The sequence below is a fragment of the Corvus moneduloides genome, chromosome 8 (assembly GCF_009650955.1).
Source record: "Corvus moneduloides isolate bCorMon1 chromosome 8, bCorMon1.pri, whole genome shotgun sequence".
Lineage (NCBI taxonomy): Eukaryota > Metazoa > Chordata > Aves > Passeriformes > Corvidae > Corvus > Corvus moneduloides.
The window spans coordinates 5,032,141-5,057,093 of record NC_045483.1 but is presented as its reverse complement, the minus strand read 5'-3'; the positions used below and the strand labels follow the sequence as shown (position 1 = coordinate 5,057,093).

At 37.1% G+C, this 24,953-nt stretch overlaps 1 protein-coding gene across 4 annotated transcripts in view; it reads left to right on the top strand.

The window, feature by feature from the left end:
- WDR11 (WD repeat domain 11) overlaps nucleotides 1-23,008 on the top strand; it is a 35,146-nt gene extending 12,138 nt beyond the window's left edge. For all 4 annotated transcript variants that reach the window (XM_032116259.1, XM_032116258.1, XM_032116257.1 and 1 more), the window contains exons 11-29: nucleotides 560-644; nucleotides 5,370-5,476; nucleotides 7,588-7,663; nucleotides 9,123-9,231; nucleotides 9,538-9,662; nucleotides 10,064-10,211; nucleotides 10,526-10,632; nucleotides 11,090-11,204; nucleotides 12,402-12,573; nucleotides 14,196-14,304; nucleotides 15,067-15,129; nucleotides 16,085-16,150; nucleotides 16,882-17,050; nucleotides 17,288-17,383; nucleotides 17,741-17,906; nucleotides 18,708-18,805; nucleotides 19,756-19,901; nucleotides 20,283-20,362; nucleotides 20,855-23,008. In XM_032116259.1, coding sequence (XP_031972150.1) covers nucleotides 560-644; nucleotides 5,370-5,476; nucleotides 7,588-7,663; nucleotides 9,123-9,231; nucleotides 9,538-9,662; nucleotides 10,064-10,211; nucleotides 10,526-10,632; nucleotides 11,090-11,204; nucleotides 12,402-12,573; nucleotides 14,196-14,304; nucleotides 15,067-15,129; nucleotides 16,085-16,150; nucleotides 16,882-17,050; nucleotides 17,288-17,383; nucleotides 17,741-17,906; nucleotides 18,708-18,805; nucleotides 19,756-19,901; nucleotides 20,283-20,362; nucleotides 20,855-21,012 — 2,195 coding nt within the window. In that variant the 3' untranslated portion in view covers nucleotides 21,013-23,008. The remainder of the gene's footprint in view (nucleotides 1-559; nucleotides 645-5,369; nucleotides 5,477-7,587; nucleotides 7,664-9,122; nucleotides 9,232-9,537; nucleotides 9,663-10,063; nucleotides 10,212-10,525; nucleotides 10,633-11,089; nucleotides 11,205-12,401; nucleotides 12,574-14,195; nucleotides 14,305-15,066; nucleotides 15,130-16,084; nucleotides 16,151-16,881; nucleotides 17,051-17,287; nucleotides 17,384-17,740; nucleotides 17,907-18,707; nucleotides 18,806-19,755; nucleotides 19,902-20,282; nucleotides 20,363-20,854) is intronic.
- The last annotated feature ends 1,945 nt before the right edge of the window (nucleotides 23,009-24,953 follow it).

The window sequence follows — 24,953 nt, the reverse complement described above, 5'->3', positions numbered from 1 at the left end:
AGTGTCTAATGGAAAATTGTAAGTTTCAGTATTTCAGAAGGTTTTTGATGTAATTGAAGCTCATAGCTACTAAGTTACTGATTTCTAATTTGAAAGATGTCATTATTTCAGGGATGAGAAAGCAGAATTACTTTAATGATTCCATAAAATCTACCCAGGATTCTCCCCTGGCGTTATTGGTGGATAACAGCTAAAACATTTCCTTGAGGCATTTACTCATCTCCAGTAATCAAAGCAAAAAGAAGCATTCCTTTCTTCTGCAGCTGGATGGGTGTGTTGTAGAAATGCAAGAAGAATAATCAGATTTTCTACAGCCTCTACAAAAAGGTTTGGAAGAATGTCTTGATCCAGGTGGATATCAGTGGCTGCAGAGGGTTAAATATTTGGGATTTAAGTGCTAGGCATTAAAATAGTTTTTCTAAAATTGTAAAATATAATAGTTACAGGTATCTAAAAATAAGATAGAGAGACAGAAATAGCTGTAAATGCTGAATTTGCAGTGAAGTATGGAAGAAAAAAATAAAATATGTGCCTATATTTCTTTAATCAATTTTTATAGGTACCAGCAATGGCTCTGTCCTGGTGTTTCACCTTACAAGTGGACTCCTCCACAAAGAGTTAAGCATCCATTCCTGTGAAGTCAAGTAAGATTTTAATTTTAATTCCTGCTATATTCCTTTTAGGAAACAAATGCTGAAACACCTGAGTGATGTTACCCAGCTGTGTGGGTGTCTTGCCTTGCTGTTAATGAAATCAGGAAAATTGCCCATTGAGTGCTCTACGCTGACAGTGCCTTTGCTGTGTATGAGCTGTAACACCCTGACAAAACTGTAATGAAAATTACATTGAAAGAAATATTGGAATTGCATCTGTGCCTGCTGATCTGGGATGCATATCAACTACTTCCAGTCTCTTCAATGCACTGCAGGACAAAGAAGTCTTTTTAGGACAAGAAACTTTATTTCAGTGTCTTATTTATAACTATTGGGATTGAGTCCTTTGAATTCTAGTTTGTGTGTCAGGGCTTAATTATTTTGTCCCCTTGAGGATGAAATTGCTGTTGAGACAGTTCTAGTCCTAAGTGAAGTAAAGATAATTTTACATTGACAGGTTGTTAGGAACATAGGAATCCGTATTTATCCATCCTAAGAAGGAGCAGAGTAAGTGTTAAAGCTTTTGTGCTGTGTGCCTGTGCGTACACACCAGCAGAACTTTTTGCATAACTGATGGCACAGATATTCAAGGTGGTGCTTGCTGGATACATATTTCCAGACAGACTGGTGCATAAAAATAAAATATTTATTTCTAGTACTAATATTAGTAAAAATTTGTATCAGAATTGTGTCATGAAGCCTTCATCTAGCTAAGGTCTGCATTTTACTGTGCATTCTGCAAAAAGTTAAGGAAAGCACAGGTTACTGAGACTAGGCAGCTCTGAGAGTTCATTGTGGAAACATGCTTGGAATCTACCACCACAATTAACTTTATGTTTGTTGTGTGATTACTTGACACTGTAAGAATAGAATTCCCCTTTCTCTTCTAAACCATTTGAATCTCTTGGTTTCCTACTGTTATCTACACATGAAATTATTTTCATTTTACTTTCTGTTATGCAGCACAAGAGGAGAGTCCTTTTTTATTAAAGTGATTATAGAACTCAAAATGAGTTCTACACTACTCACATTTCAAAAAAAAATAAAAAGATGGAGAGAGAGGAGGAAATAAATACACTAGAAAAAAAAGCTTTGTGCATTTTTAGTATTGTTAGTTTGGGCTTTTCACTTCGTAAAGAGTTTGCAGCTTTTGAGAAACTTTAAGAATACATTACCTTTCTGGCAAATGTCCGCAACAAGTCTTTGTAGAATTCATTTTTTGTGAATTTTATTTAGCCAGAAGCTGTTATCAGGGTAAGTCTTTTAAATATTTGTTAGAGTTCCCTCAATTGTCAGAATGACTTTCTACATAATTTGTACAAGTTCAAGGGAATTCTTCAAGCAATTTAGATTAAGGCATGGGGATTCTTTTCTTTTTTTTAATTGATTTTAATGGAGTGCAAAAGTTTTTCTTTCACTGGGAATTCTTACTTTGCTTCTAAAATGTGGATAGACTGAATAATGCCAGTGTTTCCATTTTATCTGAAAGAACGCCTTCGGGGACCATCATTATTTTAGTATGTAATTGAGAATACCCTGAAATTGTAACTCAAGGCCAGCAGAGTTTTCAGTGCTCTGTATTTAGGAAGAGAATGTAATAAAAATAAGGCAATTGTCCTTTACAAATCAAATGTTCTAAGTTAATGGCCACTGAGTGGTTTGGGTGTTAACAATTATGATTTCTTTTTTTTTTAAGATTAAAGTGTTCTACATGTGTAGTCACATGCTGATTTTTTTGTTTCTTTGAGTTTTTGTTTAAACTTTGAAATTCCATTGTGACTAGAAGGAGGAAGAATTGCCTTTCTGTCCATCCTTTTAAGATGGTTCATACTTGTGGGTAACCTTGAATATTTCTTTTATTTATGATTATTACTTAGCTTTCACTATTTGTTTAGAATTATGTAAGTAAATACTTTGCTGTTGAGTTTAATTTTATTTTTATAAGAAGATTGAGGCAAGCAGCAGCAGGAAGGCTTCAAAGCACACAGAGGGAAAATCAATCAGGCCACTGCCAGGAGTGTAAGTGGTGAGGGGAAATCAAGAATGGAGCTATGGCCTGTGCTGCCTGGCAGAAACTGGGAGCAGGAGGTCAGGATTCCTTCAAGAGAAATACAAATCATTCTTATTACTAAGAGGAACTGGAAGAACCATGAGCTAACCAAGTCTGATACCTGTGGACAACAGGCAGTACAGGAGGTAATAAAACATCTTCAGTGCAGAGTCGAATATATTTGAGACATGCAAATAAAATGCCTGCAGTGCAGCTTTACATTCAGTGGCACATTTGCAGCTCTCAGTGCTACTTTTGCTTATTCTGATAGCTAAATAGCTGTGACTGGAGCAGCGCTGCTCATTCTTTTTCACTGAAGCTCAGCAAGTTCAAGGCTGCAACAGCTTTTCTTTTTAAAATTAAAATCTCACTGACTGTAACAAGAATGTCTATGGCCTGCAGGCATGACTTGAAAATTACTACATTGCATCCAAATTTTAGCAGTTGAATTGAAGCTGCTTTAGCATTTGAATTTCAGCTGACTGCTCTTTGGGAAACTGCTTTGCAAACATTCATCATCTCCTTAAAAAAACTTTCCCTGAATAGAGAAATTAGAATGAAAGATATCTACCAGTACATTGATAGCACATATGGTTTTATCTCCTATTTTGCCTTTCTCTTTTTCTTATAATCCTTAAATTTAAGTAGCAGCTGCCATGTCATAAAGTCACAACAATCTATTCCCAACTAGAAATGTAATTTGTGTTTTTATCCACTTCAGTGCACTTTGTAATTTGTTTGCATTGGAAACATTAATCAAAGCAACTGAGTCTCACTCCTGAAGTAACTGAGACAAGTTGAATGTATAGAATCCCTAAATGTTACATTTTAAAAGAGTGGATTCAGTCTGAGAAGTGGTTGGCAGCTGAATGTAACTCTTAATTCTGGTAGGCAAAGATGACTTCTATGAGGAAATTTTGGCTATTTCAGTAGGGAAGCCATTACTTGTTTTTGTCATTAAAATTCAAACCACTGTCTTCAGATTCTCAATTTCTATGTATGACAGTGACAAAAATTCTGTTGTTTCAGGTGCAAGCAGTTAGCTGAGCTAAGGTTTCCTTTTGATTACGAGTGTCTTGGGTTTCTGTAGATTTTTATTGGTATTGACAGATGGCCAGGTAGAAGCAGAGAAAAAGGACTTGCCCTGTTAAATCTGAGCTAATGAAAGAAGTGTAGAAAATGCGTCGGGTCTTTGAAGGAGAATGGTGAACAATACCAGCACTAACAATGCATTAGGAGTGGACTTTTTCTAAAAAACATAGCTGAGTAACAGATAAATGGAAATGGTGTCAGAATTCACATTTCTTCCGTTTCAGAAACGTCCCTGGATTTTTGACCCTTTGGAGACTTGCAATGTCACCCATTACTGCAGTTGCAGATTTCTATTCAATCATGCCTGTGATGTTTCAATTAATAATTGAATATTTCTCATTTTGATTGAAATTAATGGTTGAATTTTCATAGGTCCTACTGGGAAAAAGACTGGGCCCTAAATTTTTAACTTTCCTTGAGGACTTAGGAATAAATCTTCCCATGTTTTTAAAGCGTGAACTAAAATAATAAATATGACTGTAAATTGTATGTGCAAAATATTATGGAAGTGCTTTTTAGTTTCACCATCTCCACTGCATTTAGGAAACTTCTGCTTAATACAGTGTGAGTTGGATTTACTGACGGTAAGTCATAAATACTGTTCCTTATCTTTCTCATACTTCACATGTATTCTTGCAAAGCACACAGTTGATGTAACAGAATACTTGTCCTGGGAACAGCTCTTAAGCAATCTGTGTTTGAAGGATTTGAGGAAACCTTAAATCCTTTTATCTGTGTTAGAATGAAGTCGAACACACGTGTGTATTAGAGCTCAATTTTCTTTAGATAAGCTCCTTGATTTATCTCACAGATAAAGCACTCAGCAATTTTTGCAGGCACCAAGTGTGTGTGGGAAAAAATGGGACTGGAGAAGGGTCTTGTTTTGGAACAGTCCCACCCGGTGCCACTTTCTGTCCCTTTTGCCCTGTGGTATATTTCAGGAATTGGCTGAGAATCCATCTGTGCTGCCAATATGTTCTGAGCCCTGGAACTCAACATCCTTGCAGCACTGCAACAAGATTTGCTTGGGAGCTGCTTTGGTGTGATCAAAAAGAACAAAACCAAAAAACCACCACGTTTTTGGTTCTTTTGTGAAATCTCTTTGGGGCCTTTTTGTATCATCTTTTATTCTCCTCTCTGTGGACTGGAAGATTGAAGTCTGCCCGCATTGCCCCTCACATGAATGTTTTCCTGTGTGCTGGGAAATTGGAGTTGTTTGATAGTAACCACTGATTTGATCAGAGCAGGGCTTTTAGTCCACTCCAGTGCTGAGGATCTGTAAAGGCCTTTTTGCAAAAGTTAACAATGTTCCTACCTGAATTTTTTATTCAACCAAAGAAGAACCGATACAGTCTGAAAAGAAAGCTGCTCTTAAATTTCAGTAACTTTATATTCACATCATAGTTGTTAATGTGTGGCTTCTTTTTATGCTTAAATATGATGTTTCCAGAAACTCTAGAAAATTACATCTGTGCTGGTTTTTTAGAAGAATATACATGAAAAAAAATACTTCAGACTTCTAGCATTTCAAATATTTTGGCTGATATGCTCCTTGTATTTCCTTCTGATCACAGGGGAATCGAGTGGATAAGCTTGACTGGCTTCATTTCCTTTGCCACATCAACACCCAACAATCTGGGACTGGTCAGGAATGAGCTGCAGCTGGTGGACCTTCCAACAGGTTTGTGTTTACTGAGAAATCTGCTCCAGGAGCTGACAGATTTGCTGGGGAGTGACAAGTTCTGACTATTATTTTTTATTTTTTTTATTGCTTCTGTTGTCATGGCAAAATAAAATAATAAAGAGGAGCTTTAATTGTTCTCACTCTTCTCTGTGAAGCCACAGGATGTCTTTTGTCTGGTGCTCTGCAGACAGAATTGAACCAACACCTTTGCAAAAACATTTTGGACTTACTGAAAGAATAATAAGTGTCAGCAGGGGCTCTAGAAGCTGCCACACAGGGTATTAGTGGTGGATTTTGTTCACAAACTTCATTTCTTTCCATATTTCCTTCTGTGTTTTGTCACAGTCTGCACCCACTGTTTCGTGTGCACCTGAAATAGTGTTGAACCTTTTATTGTGGTTTGTTTCAGCAACAGGCCAGGCACATAGTCAGGATTCGAGTGTGAATGAGTGTAAAATGGATTTTAAACAATAAAAGCTGATACTTTCATAAAGAATTGGAAAGGTTAAAAAATAAGTAACTGTTTAAAAGATACTGTTGGTAGCAAAATTAACAGGTTACGTGTGTTTTTTCAACATTTTGGCCTTATATAGGAGGAGAAATATAATTGTAATGATCTCAATATTTGCACAATACAAGGAGATAGAACTGGGGAGATTAGACAGCCCAGAACAGGAAGCACTTCAATAATTTTAAATCACTTTTGATTGTGAAAACCTGGAGCCATTTAATTTCTAATTGAAGAGCCTGAATCTTGGAACACACGACTAATTCTGAATTGCTTTATGTAAAGTGATTTTTTTTTAATTGAGGTTTTTAAGTTTATGAAAAAACATCAATTGTCTTTCCAGGGTGCTGCACAGAGAGGTTATGCTTGTAGCATGATATCATTGTAAATTTTTTCATAGAATGCCTTTTGTTCATCTGTTTAAAATCAGAACAGAAAAGATACGTGCATTGGGAAATTAATCTCATGTAAAATGGGAATCTGGTTTTTCACTCAGCTTGTGAATCAGCATAAAACATTTCTAGACAGAAGTCATAAAAGGTTCAGCATTTCTGCAGGCAGCCAAGTTTTGAGTAAATGAATATCTGAGACTTTAGCATTTGGTTTGGTAAAAAATGGTACTTTTCCTCTTTTAAAGCTTTCAGGGAAGGCACAGCAATTTAACTGTTTGAGTTTTGCTTCTTCTCTCACTTAGGAGCCCAACTTTCTATTTTAGGCCTAGGAAAACTGTGCTGATTCAGATTTACTTTGACAAAATTCACATGTACATTTCTGAATAAAAATATGAAGGACAATTCCTAAGATGTTGAAAACAGAGGTGAAAGATTTCCTGTAGCCTCTGACATGAGAGCTCTAACTAATGTTCTTCATAACTAGATTTATTCATGTAATTGGCTTAAGTAATTTAGCTGTGAGCTACAAGAGGAGCTAAAGTTTATGGCTTGAATTTTCCTTGAAAGCTAAGGAGACTGGAACTTGCATAGAAGATGCTGTTTGTAGGTTGTTATTTATTTTAGTGATATCTAGAGCACCTATAATTCTGCAACACTTCCTTCTAGTGGATGAAAATTTTGTTGGGGATAAGATTATAAATTCTAAGGATTTACTCTTTTAGCTGGAAAGAAGGGGAGTTGTCCTGATAAGTGTAGAATGTAGCTCACCATGAAATACTATCAGACTTAGGTTATGGCAGAGTTAATTTCTCTTATCAAACTTGAAATCTATTAATGAATTTCCTCCTTGGGGAACAGAGAGAATCTCTCACTGGTTTTGAGTGGAAAATAATAACTCTTTGAACTCTCTCTCTATATTTATGTTATTCTGATGCATCCATTTGAGTTGATGTTCTCTGGAAGTGAGTCAGGTGTTAGACTTGACTTTAGAGTTTACATTATATTTAATGTAAACTTTAAATGCAGTGAAATTAAATGTGGTAAAACTTTGACAATGACAAGAGTAATGTTAGAGATGACAGGTGATTTGGTTCTCTTCTGGTTTGTAAACTGGTTCTGTTTACAAACAGAATAGTTTATAAACTATTTCTGTATTTCTGTTTAGTTTGTTGACTGTTTCTGTTCTCCCTCCTGGTTTTGTGCTCCAGGCAGGAGCATTGCATTCCGTGGGGAGCGAGGCAACGACGAGCCAGCCATTGAAATGATAAAGGTGTCTCATTTGAAGTAAGTACATCAGCCTTGGGAAGTTTATAAATTTTACTGTGTTGCACGAAAATCCTCATGATAATACATTCCAAGAAAAAAAGCACTTCAGAGTATATAGAAAAATATCCAACAGCATCAAGAGGGAAGTGCTTCAGAATATTAATTCCAAGTGCAAAAGCTGTGAATGTTTCTGTGGTTGACTTTGTCACTTCAGGATCCAATCATATTGCAAGATCAGTAATTAACATTTTATTTCTTGCAGGACTTGTGTTTACTGAACAGGCATTTTGATAATATTAAGGCTAATAAAAGTGCTGAACTGGTTTTTTCCACTTTGATTCTGAGTTAATTCTCTTTTCCATAACTTAAGCCTTATTTAAAACTAGGAAGTTAGACATTAAAGAGTGGATGATTATTCACATTTATTTAGCTTTTGTGTAAGTATTTCACGCCTTTATAATAACTGTCTGCTGGAAAAACCAGATGTGAGATACAGTTGTTTGAAAAGTCAGCTGATAAATGACCAAATTGTTTCCTTTCAAGTTCTCATTATTTTGAGCTCAGGCCTGTGACAGGAGCCCCTGGTCTTCATAGTAGCAAAAAGAATAATCATGGTAGTCTGGAAAATTACTTCACTTTCTTGTATAAATGAAATTAAAGTGGTGTTGAATTTAACAGGGCATTGTCTCTAAATCTTAAAAGCTTTTTCTTTACAGTGGAGGAAAAAAATTAATGTCCTCTAGCTTGCACAGGAATATTTTTGTATGTAGGAGTTCCAGAGAATTTGGAAGAGTTCAACCATACAATGTTCTTAATAATGCATTAAAAATTAAGAACAGCCATGGGCTTAGGTGAAGAGTCTGGAGAGTGTTGAGTGAGACAAGAAAGGAGGTTCACTTGCAGAGAGATGAATGCAGTGCCTGAGAGGACAAATTGCTGCACAGCCTCTCTGTTTTCAACTTGAATGTGAAAAGTGGTAGATTAAAGGTGTTTACACTCATCCAGCTCCATAGATGAACAGTCTGAAGACATGACTGGCAAGTGGTTTAGTGTGAGATGATTTTATGCTCATTTATCCCTGGATTAGGAAGTGGCATGCATGTGCAAGAGAGAAAAAAGTCTGTCCAGCCTGCAGTCTTGGTGTGTCTTTGGTGTTTGGTGCAGTCATTGACTCAGGCTGAACAGGATGAGATCAGAGGTGCTGCTGCTCTCTCTGAATTACTCCCCTTGTCTCCTTCACAGTAATTGTGCAGAACCACCTGTCAGAAATTTATAATTCTGTTAGATTTGAAGAGAACTCTTTTTCAGACATTCTTTTGCTTCTCAGTAACTCGAGGGAATCACAAACTTCAGAGGGGGATTTAATTTGCTCTGCTTCCTCTTAGTTTTGGAAGTCTCCAGAGTGCTGGTGTGAGCAACATGTGTGAAGGAAAATGCTCAAATGACTCTTGCTGGACTAAATTCTCCTTTGTTTCAGGCAGTATCTAGCTGTGGTATTTAAAGACAAACCACTGGAGATCTGGGATGTCAGAACATGCACTCTGCTCAGAGAAATGTCTAAAAACTTCCCTACAGCCACCGCTTTGGTAAGGAGTAAATTCTGTTACTCTTTAATAAATGTAGTACATTGAGGTGGTATAAAAATCTTTAAACAATATTGCAGCAAATGTTACTTGTAGCTGTAGCATATATGGGGAAGCACTTTAACATTTCATCTGTCACCAAATGGAAGCAGGAAAAAAGGAGGTTCTGGTGAAGAAATCTGCTCTGCCCCTTGGGTGATGGAGGGAGGTATTACAGAGAGCAATCTTCTTGAAAATCGTTATAAAGCCCCAGTAAATTCAGGGAATAAACCTTTGTCTTTTCCATTTTTCCTGGGCTCTTTTTCACAGGAGTGGTCACCTTCCCATAACTTAAAAAGCCTGAGGAAGAAGCAGTTGGCAGCCAGGGAGGCCATGGCCCGGCAGACAGTGGCATCAGACACTGAAGTCAGCAGTGTGGAATCCTCTGTGATCAGGTACTCCTCCTTCTGATGGAATCCTGTGCTTACAGCAATTGTTGTTTTTCCACCATGTGCCACTGTTCTGTGGAACAGAATATTCTGGAACTGATGCTTGAGTACCTAGCAAGCAAAGCAACTTGATGGGCCTCCCTTTCATTTTCATATGTGGGACTTTGATGTACCTGTTTCTCTCAGGTGTATCTGTAGCAGTGCATTGGTTAGCTGGTTCTTTAAGTAAAACTGTTATTTGCCCTTGGACATTTCCACAAGAGTGCAAGTAATAAATAGTTAACTGTTAAATAAAGTGTTTAGAAGGATATATGCTTTTTTTGTGCTGTCTCTGTGCATTAGGTAGAATTTGTCTTGCAATTCTGATTTCAAGAAAGAAATAATTGCGTCTCATGTTCTTTTTAAAGCTTGTTGCAGGAAGCTGAAAGTAAATCAGAGCTGAGCCAGAACATCTCTGCCAGAGAGCACTTTGTGTTTACAGGTGCTGATGGGCAGGTTTATCATCTCACAGTAGAGGGAAACTCAGTAAAAGACAGTGCAAGAATTCCTCCAGATGTGAGTTCCAATTTTTCTATGTCATTGATGCTTTAATTTTCTGCTTAGCTTTGATTGCCAGAAAAAAATCAGGGATAAGCTTTGTAGCAGCAAGTGGTCACTAATGCAGTACTTTGAAATCTGAAATATGAATTCCAGCTTCAAAACCCATGGCAATTCTGGTTTCACAATCTTATAAATATTTTTTTCTGTTTTAACTGAGTAGAGTTTGGTCTATCATGTCTTTTTTTTTTTTTTAATTATTGTTGAAATATTTATACATATATTTGGATCTATTAATCACAATTTTTTTTCTGCTTCTTAAATATTTTCAGGGAAGTATGGGTAGCATTACTTGTATTGCCTGGAAAGGGGATATCCTGGTTCTTGGAGATGTTGATGGAAACTTGAACTTCTGGGATTTGAAAGCTAGAGTGTCCAGGTATGAAGGCAGATTAAGTCTGTGAAACATGAGATTATAAGTGTTGGAATGTGGAATGTTTTCATCCTTCCTCATTTTTGTTCTTCACTGTAGGGAAAAATGCAAGCATTTGGAAATAAAAATTCAGAAAATGTCTACTGTGCCGCAGTTCTCTACATTTAATCCCTTGTGTTTTCAGAAGAATTAGCATTTAATCAGGCTTTTAAAACCAGCTAGATATCTTTTTTACATTAAATCTGCAATGGCTTCTGGTAAAACATTAAATCTTGTAGTGTTTATTCCAAGCATTTCATCATTTTAGTTTTAATTATCTGGGCATCCATTTGAGTGTGCATGTATAGAAAGATTGTTCTCTTCCTCAGTCTGCAATACCAGGACCTGCAAAGTTCATGGAAAAGATTCAATCTCCTACAGTATTAGGTATAGAATGATGGATCCTGCTCTTGTCTTTCCTTAGGGGGATTCCTACACACCGGAGCTGGGTGAAGAAAATACGGTTTGCCCCGGGGAAAGGAAATCAAAAACTTCTTGCAATGTACAACGATGGGGCAGAAATTTGGGATTCAAAAGAGGTAAGTGACTGTGGGTTTGATAGGCACTTCTCCTCAAAGCACACACATCACCTCTGAAAATCAGGGTGAGGGATTCAGTTTTACTGAATCATGGTTTCTTACTGACAGTTGTGTGATAAAGTCATATGGCTTTTCTCCGAAGGCTTTTACTCCCTATAAAGCACCTTTAAGCTGCCATCAGTGAGAAGTGTCTTTCACTCTTGAAGCTGACAATGTGTCTGAGATACTCTTTGTCATCCTCTTGTAATGGTTTTGAGCCAGACCTTGAAAATTTAAGGAGTCCCCAATCTGTGGACACAAGGTTGCTTTTACTGCAGGTTTCTTCTGTGTATGGTCAAGAGTAGCTTTAATTTGTTAGGGAATACCAGAAAAGCAGACACTTGTTCATTAACATTGCCTAGCTTCTCTTCTTACTCAGGACCTCTGTAGTTATTTTCACAAACCTTCTGGGGTTTGCTTTGTAGGTCTGTCAGGGGATTATAGTACCGTGGGGAAGGAAAAATAATTGTACTGTTTTAACTTGGCCCCTGGAATAAGTTCAGGGTATCAGGGTATGAAACATTTAAATTTTTTTCCCCGTTCACTTTGTAATGAGCACCAACTTTAAACTCAGACACTTAATTAGTGCAATATGAAACTGCACTGATAATAAGAATTGGACAGCAGATACAAACAACTACTGTGACTTTCATAAGCAGAGTAGGATATTACCCAGTGAGTCTCTCCTTGAAGCACATTTGAATAGTTTTGATGCCACAAGATACTCCTGTAGCTGTTCCCTCCTTTTTTTTTTCTAGGATAAAGGAGTTTCCTACATGAAAGCATTTAAAATTAAATTCACATTTTCAGTTGAAAGTCTTTCAGAATATCTGTAGTAATATTTTATAGTCTCAGTTCTATTATACATCTAATCCTGTCCTGTTAAAAAAGATAACAAAAAGGCAGCTGTACACTGTGCTCAAAAGGATCTTTTCTCAGCTCTAAATTGGGAAATAGTATTGTTTCAGGGCAACCATGTGACCTAACTCCAAGGGTTCTGAATTCCCTACTCTCCAGAAAAGACCATTATTGAAATGATTTATGGCTAACTTCACCTTTCATTGTGAATTTTGTGCTGTGCCTCCTGGCTGCATGACACAGCCTTACATTGGGTGATGGAGAGGCTGCTAAAAATAAAAAATAACTGAACTTTCCCAGGTACAAATGGTGAGCAGTTTAAGAAGTGGGAGAAACGTGAATTTCCGGATCTTGGATGTGGACTGGTGCACGTCAGACAAAGTGGTGCTGGCATCAGATGATGGATGCATCCGAGTGCTGGACTTATCCATGAAGCCCTCATGTTTCAGGATGGATGAACAGGATTTAATAGGTATGGCTGTGTCTTTTTTGCTATCCACTGCTTGATGCTTCTGCATTCCTGGTTGGAAGGTGGAGCTCAGCACTTCTGTTAGAACAGGGAATTGTCACATGTGGACATTTTGATGCCTCTCTACTGCTTTTCATAGATACAGGATTTTTTTTATGCTTAAGTCATATGGATGAATTTTTTAATACAAGTTTTATCTCCTAAATTACATATACTTTTTACTATCTTAATTGAAATATAAATGAACAAAATAAGAGCATTCTGTAGAGATATCCAGCAAGTTGACTTAAAAAGCATTGGCACATCAATTAGGTATCAGTACCTGCATCACTGATATTCATTACATGATACTGAAACATTTGTTGATGTGTGGAAATGCATGTTCTGAGTTTCTCAGGTGTTTGTAGTCTGATTCATTGCTTTTCAAACTGACCTTTAAAATAGCAATATTAGTGCTGTTTGCCTTCTTAGCTGTATGTTTAAGAAGGGAATTTAAATATTTAACTAGTTAACTAAGCTGCATTTTTCTGTATTTATTATTACTGGTGTTCAGATAACTGCTCTTGTTGTCTTTTGAGTCAGTCCTACCCTTACTCATATGATTTCCTTAAAACATTTCCTTAAAACACAGTAGATTCTAAAACACATGTAATAAACTGATGTGGGGAGCTGTGCTGTGGGTTTATGTGAGGAAATGTAATTTATCACAGCCATTGTTGCTATCAAAAGAATGTTCTGCAATAATAAGTTATAAAGATGAATGTTGTAAACCCAAGCACACTGAAATTAAAACTGTGCCAGCTGTAAGGCTGCCTGTGATTTAGCTGTCCTTCTGCCTCTGCACTGTGGTAATGTTTTAATTACCAAATCACATTTACAAGAGTCCTGCATCACTCACTGCATATGAAATGCAGGGAATTGTGAATATTTAATAATGGAGCTGGTTTTGGTACTTACTTTACTCCTAAGTCACTGGGTAGCATTTACTGCCTGTCACCCACACCTTGTACTGAGTACAGACTTAGTGACTTTTACATTTGTGTGACAGCACTTAATGTATCATTTTTATCTCATTAAACTTCCCACCATCCTTTCCAGATGATGGGGTTTAATCCTTGTATTATACTGTAGGAACTATGGGGACAAAGCAAAACTAATCATGCTTTATGATACATTTGGGTACAGCTTTACTTACTTTGCACCATGCCCGTGCAGTAGCAATAATCATTGTACACAGCTCTGCCTAATGCCAGTGTAATGCATTCCAGGAGAGTCTATGGCTAAATTCACTAGGGAATATCTTGAAATTCTCATTTGAGCATGGTTGATAATCCTGTACTCTCTATGAAATGTTTTTGCTTGAGTGTAGAGATAAGCTTTTATGTCTAGCAGCCTGTGCTGGGTGTGTGAAAAGACTTATTTATGATTTTCCTGGTGCTTGCAAACAAGCTGGGGCATTTTCTGGTGGGGCATTTTCTGGTGTACATTTTCTGGAGGTATATTTTCTGTGGTACATTTTCTGGTGTTTTCTGCTGCTACGTTGTCTGTGGTGCATTTTCTGATTCCTGAACACAGCATTATTGCACTTGAGCCTCTCTACAATGAATCTTTTCCTTTTGTTTCAGAACCTGTCTGGTGTCCCTACCTGCTTGTTCCAAGAGCTTCATTAGCTTTAAAAGCATTCCTGCTGCATCAACCATGGGATGAGAAATACTCTCTAGATATCATGGACATGTAAGAAGAAATATAGATCTATATATAACATATTATTATTTTTTAAAGCCTACATCTTTTATTAGTCTTTCTGTGCAAATAACTGTTAGATGCATAGGTTTCCCCACTCTTGAGGACAGGCAAAAATACAATTAGTTCACTATTTATTACTAAAAGTAATAAATAGATAAGGCTCTAAGGTCAGGTGTTTCTTCTGGCTTTCAGTAGCACTTGGCTATTAAAAACTGCAGCCTGCTTTAAGTACTGGCAATATTTTTATGTCATTATATTATTTCTGAGAAAAGCTGTGTGTTCTCTTTGTTCTAGAAGTTAATGCAGCAGTCAGGATTGTTCCTAAAGTGTAACTGGAAGTGATATTCTGATATTCTGATAGACCTGTCTGTACTCTTGGAGAGCCACGTTCACATCATCATAGGAGCACGCTTCTGTGTCCTGTATTGTGCTCGTGGTCACATACGAATGCTCCAGGCATTGCCATTTTCACTAATTTTAAGGTTAATGAAGAGAAGAAAAATGGGAAAAGAAAGATTGACACTGACTGTGAGGTTGAGTGCAAGCAAACCCAATCTTTCCCTGCTATTTTGGAATTGGTAACTGGATAAAGAATCCTGCAGGAATGGCTTACCAAAAGAATGTGAGAGGTTGTTTCCATGCATGTGCTTGTGTTTTTCTCCTACAAGTAGTGCTCTTCCATTTCAGATAATTCTGTCTTTTTAGTAATGTAGAAAACCTCTATTTTTTCTTTTTTTTTTTTAAATCCAGTGATTATCCAGAGAATGAAAATATTAAAAACCTTCTTCAAGAGCAGTTGAATTCATTGTCCAAGTAAGAATTTTCCTATTATTACTTGTGTAAGCTGTGGAATTCTGAGAAGGCAAAAAATCTGAAGTCTGTGGCAATTCACAATTAATGAAGAAAGAATGCTTTTTGCCTCTCTAAAGATAAACTTGAGTAATGACAGTTTTTATTTTTAAAAAATGTTAATTTTTATGTAATTTTAAAGTTGGTGCTTTAAAGGTACTGATAGTGTCAGCACATGATTTACAACTGACCTGTGAGCATTTGGAATGCTTTAAGCAGTGCTTCTCATGGATTTAGGGTTCTTTATGGTGATCCAGACTGCACTGGACACTGCTGCTTAAACACTCCAAGGTTTGTTAGGATATTTGAACTCTGAGGAAGAAAAGACGATTCTAAAAATCCTTTGTTGAAGATATAATTCCAGAGCAGTGTTGATGCACATTTCTCTGCTTACACAGAAAACAGATTTTGGAATTCCATTTAAACCATGAAAATTACAGTTTTTTCCAGTTTCCTTTTGTCCTTTCATGTAGTAGGACAGAAAAGGTAACAGCATATTTTTATCCAGTTTGAAACACTTGTGAAAATCTAAATTCATGCATGTGCATCCCTTCTGCTATGATACTACATAGCTGCAAGATTACTTGTAATTGAATTAATATTGTAATTGGTAGAATTACTGCAGACTAATTGACAGCTTTGCATACACCCTGGTGGTGATTCCCTATATTGCAAGGATAAAGAGTTCTGATGGACTCACTGCATTGGGTCCTGGAGATCAGTTATATTTCAAATTATATATAATTCCTATTGTAATTGTCTTCATAGATGCATTTTCTCATTTCAGAAAAGAAATTGTGTATTTTAGGGTTTGATTTTTTCAGCTTGTATGTGGTGCATCCTATTTGTGTTCAAAACCAACCAAACAAAAAAACCTGCACAGCATTTTACAGATTCTTTAACGCTTTCTCTTTTGCAGTGACATAAAGAAACTTCTGCTTGATCCAGATTTTACTCTCCTGCAGAGATGTCTCCTGGTTGCCAGGTAGTAGAGATCCAGATAAATACAGGAAATGTTTCCTAGGAAAATCTCGATGCTATTAAGGCATAGGAATGAGCTGAAGTTTAGGTACTCACCCAATTGTCCTTTAACTCAGGGCAGTCCCTAAACTACTTTGTTACCCATATATCAGAGTGGTTTTAGGACCAAAATGGAAATGTTACCTCACTGAAACACAGTTTTATTTGATTTCTGGATACAGGGAACTTCTCTCAGTGTTGGTGGCACTTTCATAACTGCAATTCTGGCAGCCACATTACATTTAGTTGGTCATGCCCCAAAATGTCATTTAGAACTTCACAATAGTTCTGTACAAACAGAGGAAGGCCTGGGATTTATTTCAAGTGTATTTGTTCTGTGTGGTTCCTCTGCCTAAACTGAGCTAATTTTAGTCTGTCTGTATTCAGAGACACTTTTCAAACTTAGTAACTTGTGGTTGAAAGAGGAGATCGGTGGCTAAATGTGAAATAATAATAATAAATATCAATTTCCACACATTTTTATGCTGAACATTCCTGGCATTTAATTGCTGTTGTAACTTACCTTGCTGAATGTCATTCCTTAATCTTCTCTAGAAGTTTGTCCCACTGATCATACAAAGTACTTGTGGTGTGCACAGGAATGCACAGTCCTTGAGAAAATGAAATATATCATATTTTTATGTGGCATATGAAAGAATACAAACCTATTTCACATCTTGCTTTGTATCTTCTCAGACTGTATGGGGATGAATCTGAACTGCATTTCTGGACTATTGCTGCCCACTATTTGCACAGTTTATGCCAGGAAAAGCCTGCAAAAGCAGACACAGCTGTCCTTCAGGAACAGTTGGTTAATCCTCTGGATATATGCTATGACATACTGTGTGAAAATTCTTACTTCCAGGTATGTCAAAGAGTTCAAAACCAAATTTAATAAGAATGTCATCAGCACAATAAACACTCACTTTCCTGTACATATTTCACTTTTATTAGTAACATACCAGTCTGGATTAAAACATTCCTGGTGCTTAAAAATAGAGGGTGTTCCAAAAACTGGCAAGATATTTACATATCTTTTAAATGCCTGGTTTTATTTCTTATGGTAGGCTCACATTTAAAATATTTTTCCTTCTTTGTCCAGAAATTTCAGCTAGAAAGGGTAAATCTCCAGGAAGTGAAGAGATCAACATATGATCATACCAGGAAATGTGCTGATCAACTTCTTCTCTTGGGCCAGGTTTGTGGGTAATATTTGAATTTTTTATTCTCCTTCCCTGTCTGTTTTGTGTACTTAGCCTATTCAAGTAAAGCTTTTCCTAACTATATTTGTTATTTCCTAATTGTATTAACCCAGTGCAGAGTTTTTGCATTCTTAGTATGTTAAATTCATGATGGGTTTTCAATGCTATCCTTATTACAAGTGCCTTATTGAAATAGAAGCTTAGTCATTACTAGACTGGGAGATATTTTTTCAGCCCGTTTTAGAATAACTTTCATTGTTATTTGTTCCGTGTCTTAAAAAGGGTAAAAACAGAAAGGCTTTTAAGCAAAATTAATGTGTTATGGTCAAAGCTGTATTTTTTTCTCTTGCCAGACTGACAGAGCAGTGCAACTACTGCTAGAAACCAGTTCAGAGAATGCACATTATTACTGTGATTCACTCAAAGCTTGCTTGGTCACCACTGTCACCTCATCGGGGCCATCTCAAAGCACCATTAAACTGGTAGCAACCAACATGATAGCCAGTGGAAAGCTTGCAGGTAAAATATCTTTCTCTTTGCTTGTAAAATAGTAATTCTCATCATTTTTAAGGATGCCTGTGGAGTGAATCCTGCTGTAATAGATCTTACAGGTTGCATGTCTGTAGGAGATGCTACCCAGAGTAGTTAACACAAAAATGATCAGTAACTGAGTTATAAAATCCAGCTTGTCTTGATTCATTTTCACTGTAAAAGTTATTTCTGGAGTAAATCTTGTAGCAGTTGTTTGCACAAAAAGAGGCTGAGCACATAATATGTATTTTCCACTTTTCTAATTAAAGAATTAACTAAAATTTGGCGTCCTATAACAAGAGATGAAATATAGACTTTGTTTCCTTTTCAGCTTAGAACTTGCTTCAAAATACATGTTTTCTTACAAATACAGGTTAATTTTGCTTAATGCAAGAGCTGTTCACCATATGCTGAAATACTCAGACATGCAGAGAAAGTTAAAAGTCTGTACTTGCCTGGAAAAGTACTTCCCACTCTGTAGACTGTTAATAATTACTCTGTGGACAACATTAAATTAAAATAAAGGATTACCTATGAAATCTAGTTATTTGATTTACAAAGATGATTATCTCTTTATGATGAGAAGTCCTGTGAACCCCTACATTTTTGTTTAGAACAAAGACAAATGACAGCTTTGTGTGGCTTCTGTAGCCTGGGACGAAGCTCCAATAAGTGGCACCCAGTCTCAACATCTTCATATGCTGAGGATATGGAGATCCTTTTCCACACTTAGATAACAACTCTTTTTTTCCCTGAACTTCCTGAGTGGAGTGCATTTTTCTGTTCCAGAGGGGGTGCAGCTGCTGTGTCTGATTGACAAGGCTGCAGACGCCTGTCGCTACCTGCAGACCTACGGCGAGTGGAACCGTGCAGCGTGGCTGGCCAAGGTGTGCAGTTCCTCACTTCCCAGGCTGGTAACACCCACCACCTGCTTAGCATCTGTGCTTAGGAAGGCTGAGGAGGGTGCTGAAGTTCCCTAAATAACTGAAACATCAATTGGAAATACCATTTAGCTACAAGAAGCCAGTCCATTCAATCGGCACTGACAGGTTCTTCAGCCTTCTGACCACACAGGTCTGTCCTTGTTGTCCACATGGCAGGACTGGGGCCCAAAATGGCTTGGAATACTCAATTTCCTACTTTTTAAGCAGTGGTTTAGGAAGGTCCAAATAGCTGTAGCAGTACCAAGTTGGTAATAAACTACAAAAATCCACTCTTGGATGGGGATAAGTAACTGGGCAATGACTTCGTGCTGAGCTCTATGTAGTGTGTGAGCTGATTTCAAAATTAGCACCACCCACGTAAATTTGCATCACCTTCTGTTTTGGTATGCAGATATAATTACAGCAAAACTACCCAGACACAGCATTAATCCTCTACATTATAAATGGGCAGGAGTCAATAAGGATTTTTCAGCATCTCTTGAGTAAAATTTCTCTTATGTTGCCTGAAGAAAGCCTGGAAAAAGTTGTACTTAGATTTTCTAAATGAGTGAATCCTGCTTTTAAGAAAAATAAAGATGTTTGGTCCTGAAGTCTTCAGTAAAGGATGAAGATTTCTAACTTTTTGATTTAAAAAAACTTTAGAACAACTTGGGGTAAAAGTAATGTTAATCCCATTTAAAAATGGAGTGCCCTGAGTGGAGTATCGTTATACCCAGATATTTCTGATTTTCCTTCGTCATATTAAGGAATATGTGTACTTTTTATTAAAAACTGATGGTTTCTGATGCAATTGCTTCTGTCCAGAGTGTTGCCCTGAGGAGAATGAAGCAGAAGCAGAATGCTGTCTCTATGTGGAGCTGGCAACTCACCCCAGGCTCTGCTGTCTCCCGCAGGTCCGTCTGAGCTCGGAGGAGTGCGCGGATGTGCTCCGGCGTTGGGTCGATCACCTCTGCTCCCCGCAGGTCAACCAGAAATCCAAGGCCATTCTTGTCCTCTTGTCTCTTGGCTGCTTCACCAAAGTTGCAGAGATGTTGCACAGGTAAAGGTGAAACAGCACAGTCTGTGTTTGCTCTGGGCCAAAATTGTTTCTGACATCTGTTTCTATTTTAGCATGTTCTTCTTTAATTAATTTGAACCTGTTGGCTGCAACTGGTGTTTCACTTTACTGCAGGCTCTAAAAGATTGCCAGCACCCATGGACCAAGCAGTAATGATTTATAGTATCTATGACTTTTTCTGAGTAACTTGAGCCCTGATCTTTCAAAAAAAATTTATAGCAAGTGTCAGTTCTTGAGTGCAAGAAAGGAGACGTAAAATGTTTTAGAAAGCCTCTGTGCAAGTGCTGGCATGATATGCTGGAATATGTTTCTGGTTTGTATCCTAACAAATGAGTCTCTTTTTTTTTTTTCCCCATTTAACAGTATGAGGTACTTTGATAGAGCAGCTTTATTTGTAGAAGCTTGTCTGAAGTACGGGGCATTTGAAGTTAATGATGATACAAATATCCTTTTTCTGAAATCCTCTTGCTCACCAAAATCTTCACATCTGATCTGGTGTTCTGGAAAGCTGAGCAGTTGCACAAACTTTTGTATTATAAGTAATAAATAATCATGCATATGTAAAAAATACCCGATTTATGGAGTCATCACTGATGTCAACTTGTATGTAAAAAAAGCCACTAAGAAGTCACGTAGGTAACTCCAGGTCTAATTAACAAAACAATCTTTGTGATATTAAAATTTCTGTTGCAAGTTATGCCATTGTATGATGATAGCTACTTAAGCATATCTGCAGTGTATCAGGTTTAGTTTATAGCACTCTGCATGTTGCTTTACAAATACTAATATGCATTCAAAAGTAGCATTTAAAGCAACTTTTTTCTTCTTATTTGTGCTGAAAAAGAATGGATTTGCGCAATTGGTTGCAGTGGTCAGGATTCTGAGTTTTTTTCCATTTTGCTATTAATTTGTGTTTTCCTTAATGCTTCATTTACATAAATTGATCCATGCTGTGTATGCAGATTATGCCAGAAGCTTGAAGCTCCTGGGCTTCAAGGAGGGAGCTGTTCTCTTTGCCTCAAAAGCAGGAGAAACTGGGAAGGAGCTTCTGACTGAACTCAAACAGCCAAAGGAGGAGGTGACACAGGAGTGAGAATTCCATGTTTATGAGGTTGTCTGTCAAACTGGGATTCCACTGGGTGAAAATACATTCTTCTCTTGAATCACTGTAATAGCTGATCTGTGTGATTTGAGCAAATGCTGTTAAATGTGTTCGAAGTCAGGATTAAGAACTGTGGTGTTGCTTTTTGTTAAATTTGTCTTCACTTTCATAGGAGGGGAAAGAAGCTTATGATAAACTGATACAATAATATTTCTACTTTTTCAACTGTAGCAGAAATCAAATTTAAAAACGTGCTGAAAGGCTTCCATACCTGTGTAAAAGTCTGGTCCATTTACTTCTAAAAATCAAATCTTAATGGAACTTCAATACTGTTGTATTTATATGTATAAATAATTGAGTCTATACTATAAAAATAGAAATGTATTTAAAAATAAATAGAGATCTCAAAGCACACAGTTCTTTCCTGGAACATCATGGTTTTTCAGTCCAATTTCTTGTTTAAAATGACTGTTAATTGAAATCAGTTCACTGTATTGTCATTTCCATACCTGACTGCGATGGAATCTTGGACAGGTTCTCTTACAAATGTTGCTCTCCTAACATTCCAGAAATCCATGGAATGTCACTTTTTTCAGTTAAGGGATTGTTATATTCCATTTTATTTTGGAATGTGCGCTCCTTGCACACCCTAGGGACTAAATTCTGCCTGTCAAAGGATAGGGGATGGTTGTACCTCCAGAGCAGAAAGGTGGGCTCCTGCAGCAGGGCCAGGACACTGCCGGTGCTGTCCCCAGTCACTGATTTGTTATTCAGTGTAGATGAAAAAATAGATGAAAAAAGCATTTTTCAAAGCCAAAACAATGGCTTTTTCATGAGATACATCTCCTGCTAACATATCTTATGGTACACGTACACAAGGATGCCACCAAAACCCTCTTTTCTCATTTTTGTGCCAGTATTTCAGTATTTAAGGACTTGTTTGCATTGTTGTTTCTAATGTCAGATGTGTCTTTTCTATGTATTCCTTATGAGAAATGTTAGAGCTGAGGAGGGGGTGCTGGTGGTGCATTGCCCTTGGAAACTGAAGACTGAGGCATTTAGGCTACAAACCTTAATTCTTTTTCTCAGCTTGTTGGAGCTACTGAAGTTGAGTTTGTTGTATAGAAAAGAATCCTGTACAATGTCTCTAATTTGAATGTAATTTGTGTCTTGTCTACTTACAGTAACAGTGCATTGGATTCTGCTTTTGTTCAAAGATTTGTGGGTATGCATTGAGAGCTCCCATCAGCTTTGGGACATCACCAGCTCCAGAAAACTTTTGGTTCAAATCTGAAGTAGCATTTCTGATAAAATTGGAAAGGGTAGACCTTCCAAATCTTTTTGTATACAAACTGAGAAAGGGAGTTCCATCATTCTAAACAGAAAAAGAAGAGTTATAACTGCAGGGTATTGTATTTGTTCTTGCCACATCTTACATAAATAACCATCAAATACCTTTTGTTCAGTGTATTGTGAACTGTGCTTATGAAGTTGCTTTAGCTTGGGAAGATGAGTATACAAGGAAATTTGCCTTAAGTATTAAGTGAGCAAGAGAATTAATCAAAATTAACTGTCATTAGCAGTGGCCTGAATTCTGGCTCACACTGACTACTACAACTCTCCTCAATCCCTACTCTTGCTTTTGTAGCAGCACTTGTGGACAAGGCTCCCATGGACTTATTGTGGGCACACCAATCTTGTTCTTTGACCAGTCATGAAGTTTTGTGTCAGTGGGTCTCTGAAATAAATCTACTTCACTATACACTTGGATTTATAACTCTGATGTTTTTAAAAAAACCAAACATATTGCAAAGGCCTTTTAATACTGAATGTTTCTATAAACTTTTAAGTGTGCAGGTTGCAGAATACTTTGCAGCATTCCCAACTGGAACCTTGATGAGGAAAACAAGAGTGTAATAGTGATTGAAAAGTTTATTTAGATAATATTGCAATCTCATTACAATAATAAAACTATTTTTAAAATCTCTGTGTGTCTTGATTTAATACAAAGCCATCATCGCTTGCCCTGGAATTTAATGCTGGTTGTGCAACTGTTGTCCTTTTGCCTTCTGGCCAGGAACAATGCTCAGGGCTGGCTTTAATAGAGGAAGTGATTATCCTTTGTACATGTGAGTCACATTTTCTGTATTAATTCTAATGAAACATTGTGTTGGAGCAGCATTAATTCCCAGGCTTTAGCAGCAAACATAAATTTGTACAGGTTAAATTAGAGCAGGACATGGTCTGCACATCCTGAGTTTTGAAAAGCACGGAAATAAGTGACGGAAGAAACCCCAGTCCCTTTCTGTGCTCAGAACCTACAAAGTGAACTGAATGAATTTTTAAAAGAAATAGGATTTTAACTCCCTTAAGCCCCTTTGAGAATTCCTTCCTCAAAGCACTGAGAATACTGCAAGTAGCCACCGAGGTTTATAGTGTGTGCTTTCTCAGTTTTGCATTTTGAAGCTTCTGTGAGCAGTGAAGCCATAACTCTGGAACCTGTGTGTGACCATCCTTGGCCATGAGGAAATGGAGGGAATTGTGTTTGCAGGTCCATATACAAAGATTCTTTATGCATTTGTCTTTGAACACCAGCCTTGTATTAATTAACTGTGATGTTTGATTAGCAGAGCAGAGTATTCAGTAACTGCTTAAAGATTCATTTGCAAAAGGCCAGGAGGTTTTGGGGCATTTAGGTTGTCTAGATGAGGAACTTCTGGTTGGAGACAATCTTGCAGCATAGCTAGTGCTGGTTACCCGTCTCATTGTTTTATATGAATAATTTTGAGCTTCCATGACCGACAAAAATAAAAAAAATGGATAAGATTGAGTCTGCAGGGATTCATAAATTGTCTTCAGTTCAGTGAAGCATCTGAAATTTGTACATCTCTGGAGCTCAGTCAGTCCCATGGGCGTTTTCTCTCCGCATCTGTGTGCTCACATTCCATTGGTGTTTGTACAACCTGAGGGAAGCTTATGGTAAATATTGTCATGGGACTCTCTTGGCAGTGCTGAATTTTAAAAATGGGCTTATTTCTTCTCAATTCTTGATGTGATTCTTTAAAAAAGTCCAAATTTGTTCAGTTTTATGATAATGGATTAACTTATCCTGTCAATGGAAAGTCTAGAAAATGGTCTTTCAGCTTAGATTTAGTAATGGCAGGCCCTAATTAGAGTTTTAATTGGATCATGATGTGCTTCACAATAAAGGCAGCCTGTAAAGTAAACATTGACCAACAGTGTCTAAAATTGCCTAGCTTGGGTCAGTTTCTGAAGTATTTCTCAAAAAATTCAGTTTAATTGCGTGTGGATGCATATATATACACACGTAAACATAGAATTGATTTGGGGGGAATAATTAGGGAAAATGACATGAAATACTTGATTGCAGTGTAAAAATGATTAGTGCTATATTGCAAGTTATTTATAATTTGCTTCCATTAAAATATAGTCTGCCAATTTAGAGACCCTGCAGCCAGAGAGAGGCATTTATTACACATCAAGAAACCTGGCCCAGAGTGTTGATGTTGAGTGTCTGAGCAAATAATCAGAGATCATTTTTTGGTGCAGCTGACTCTGGAGACAGAAAACGAGGACAATCACAGATTCTTTAATGGCAAGTGAATTTGGTATGGATGAGCACTTGCTGCCCAAAATTGTATTCTAAAAGCTCAACTAAAAATTTAATTGCTGGTGAGAAACAGAATAATAATAGCTTGGAAAAGGGTAGGGGTTGGGGTTGGGTTTTTAAAATATTTATTTATTTACTTACTTATTTCTCAGAATAATTCATCACAACTTTGATATTTATGTGAACCATTCATTAATGAGTTCAGGGTAAAAAAACTTATACCCATAGATCCAAGAGTGGCATAAAATTCTTAATGAGATTGGTACTGACCCACTGATATTTTTGAGTTGGGAATTCTAAT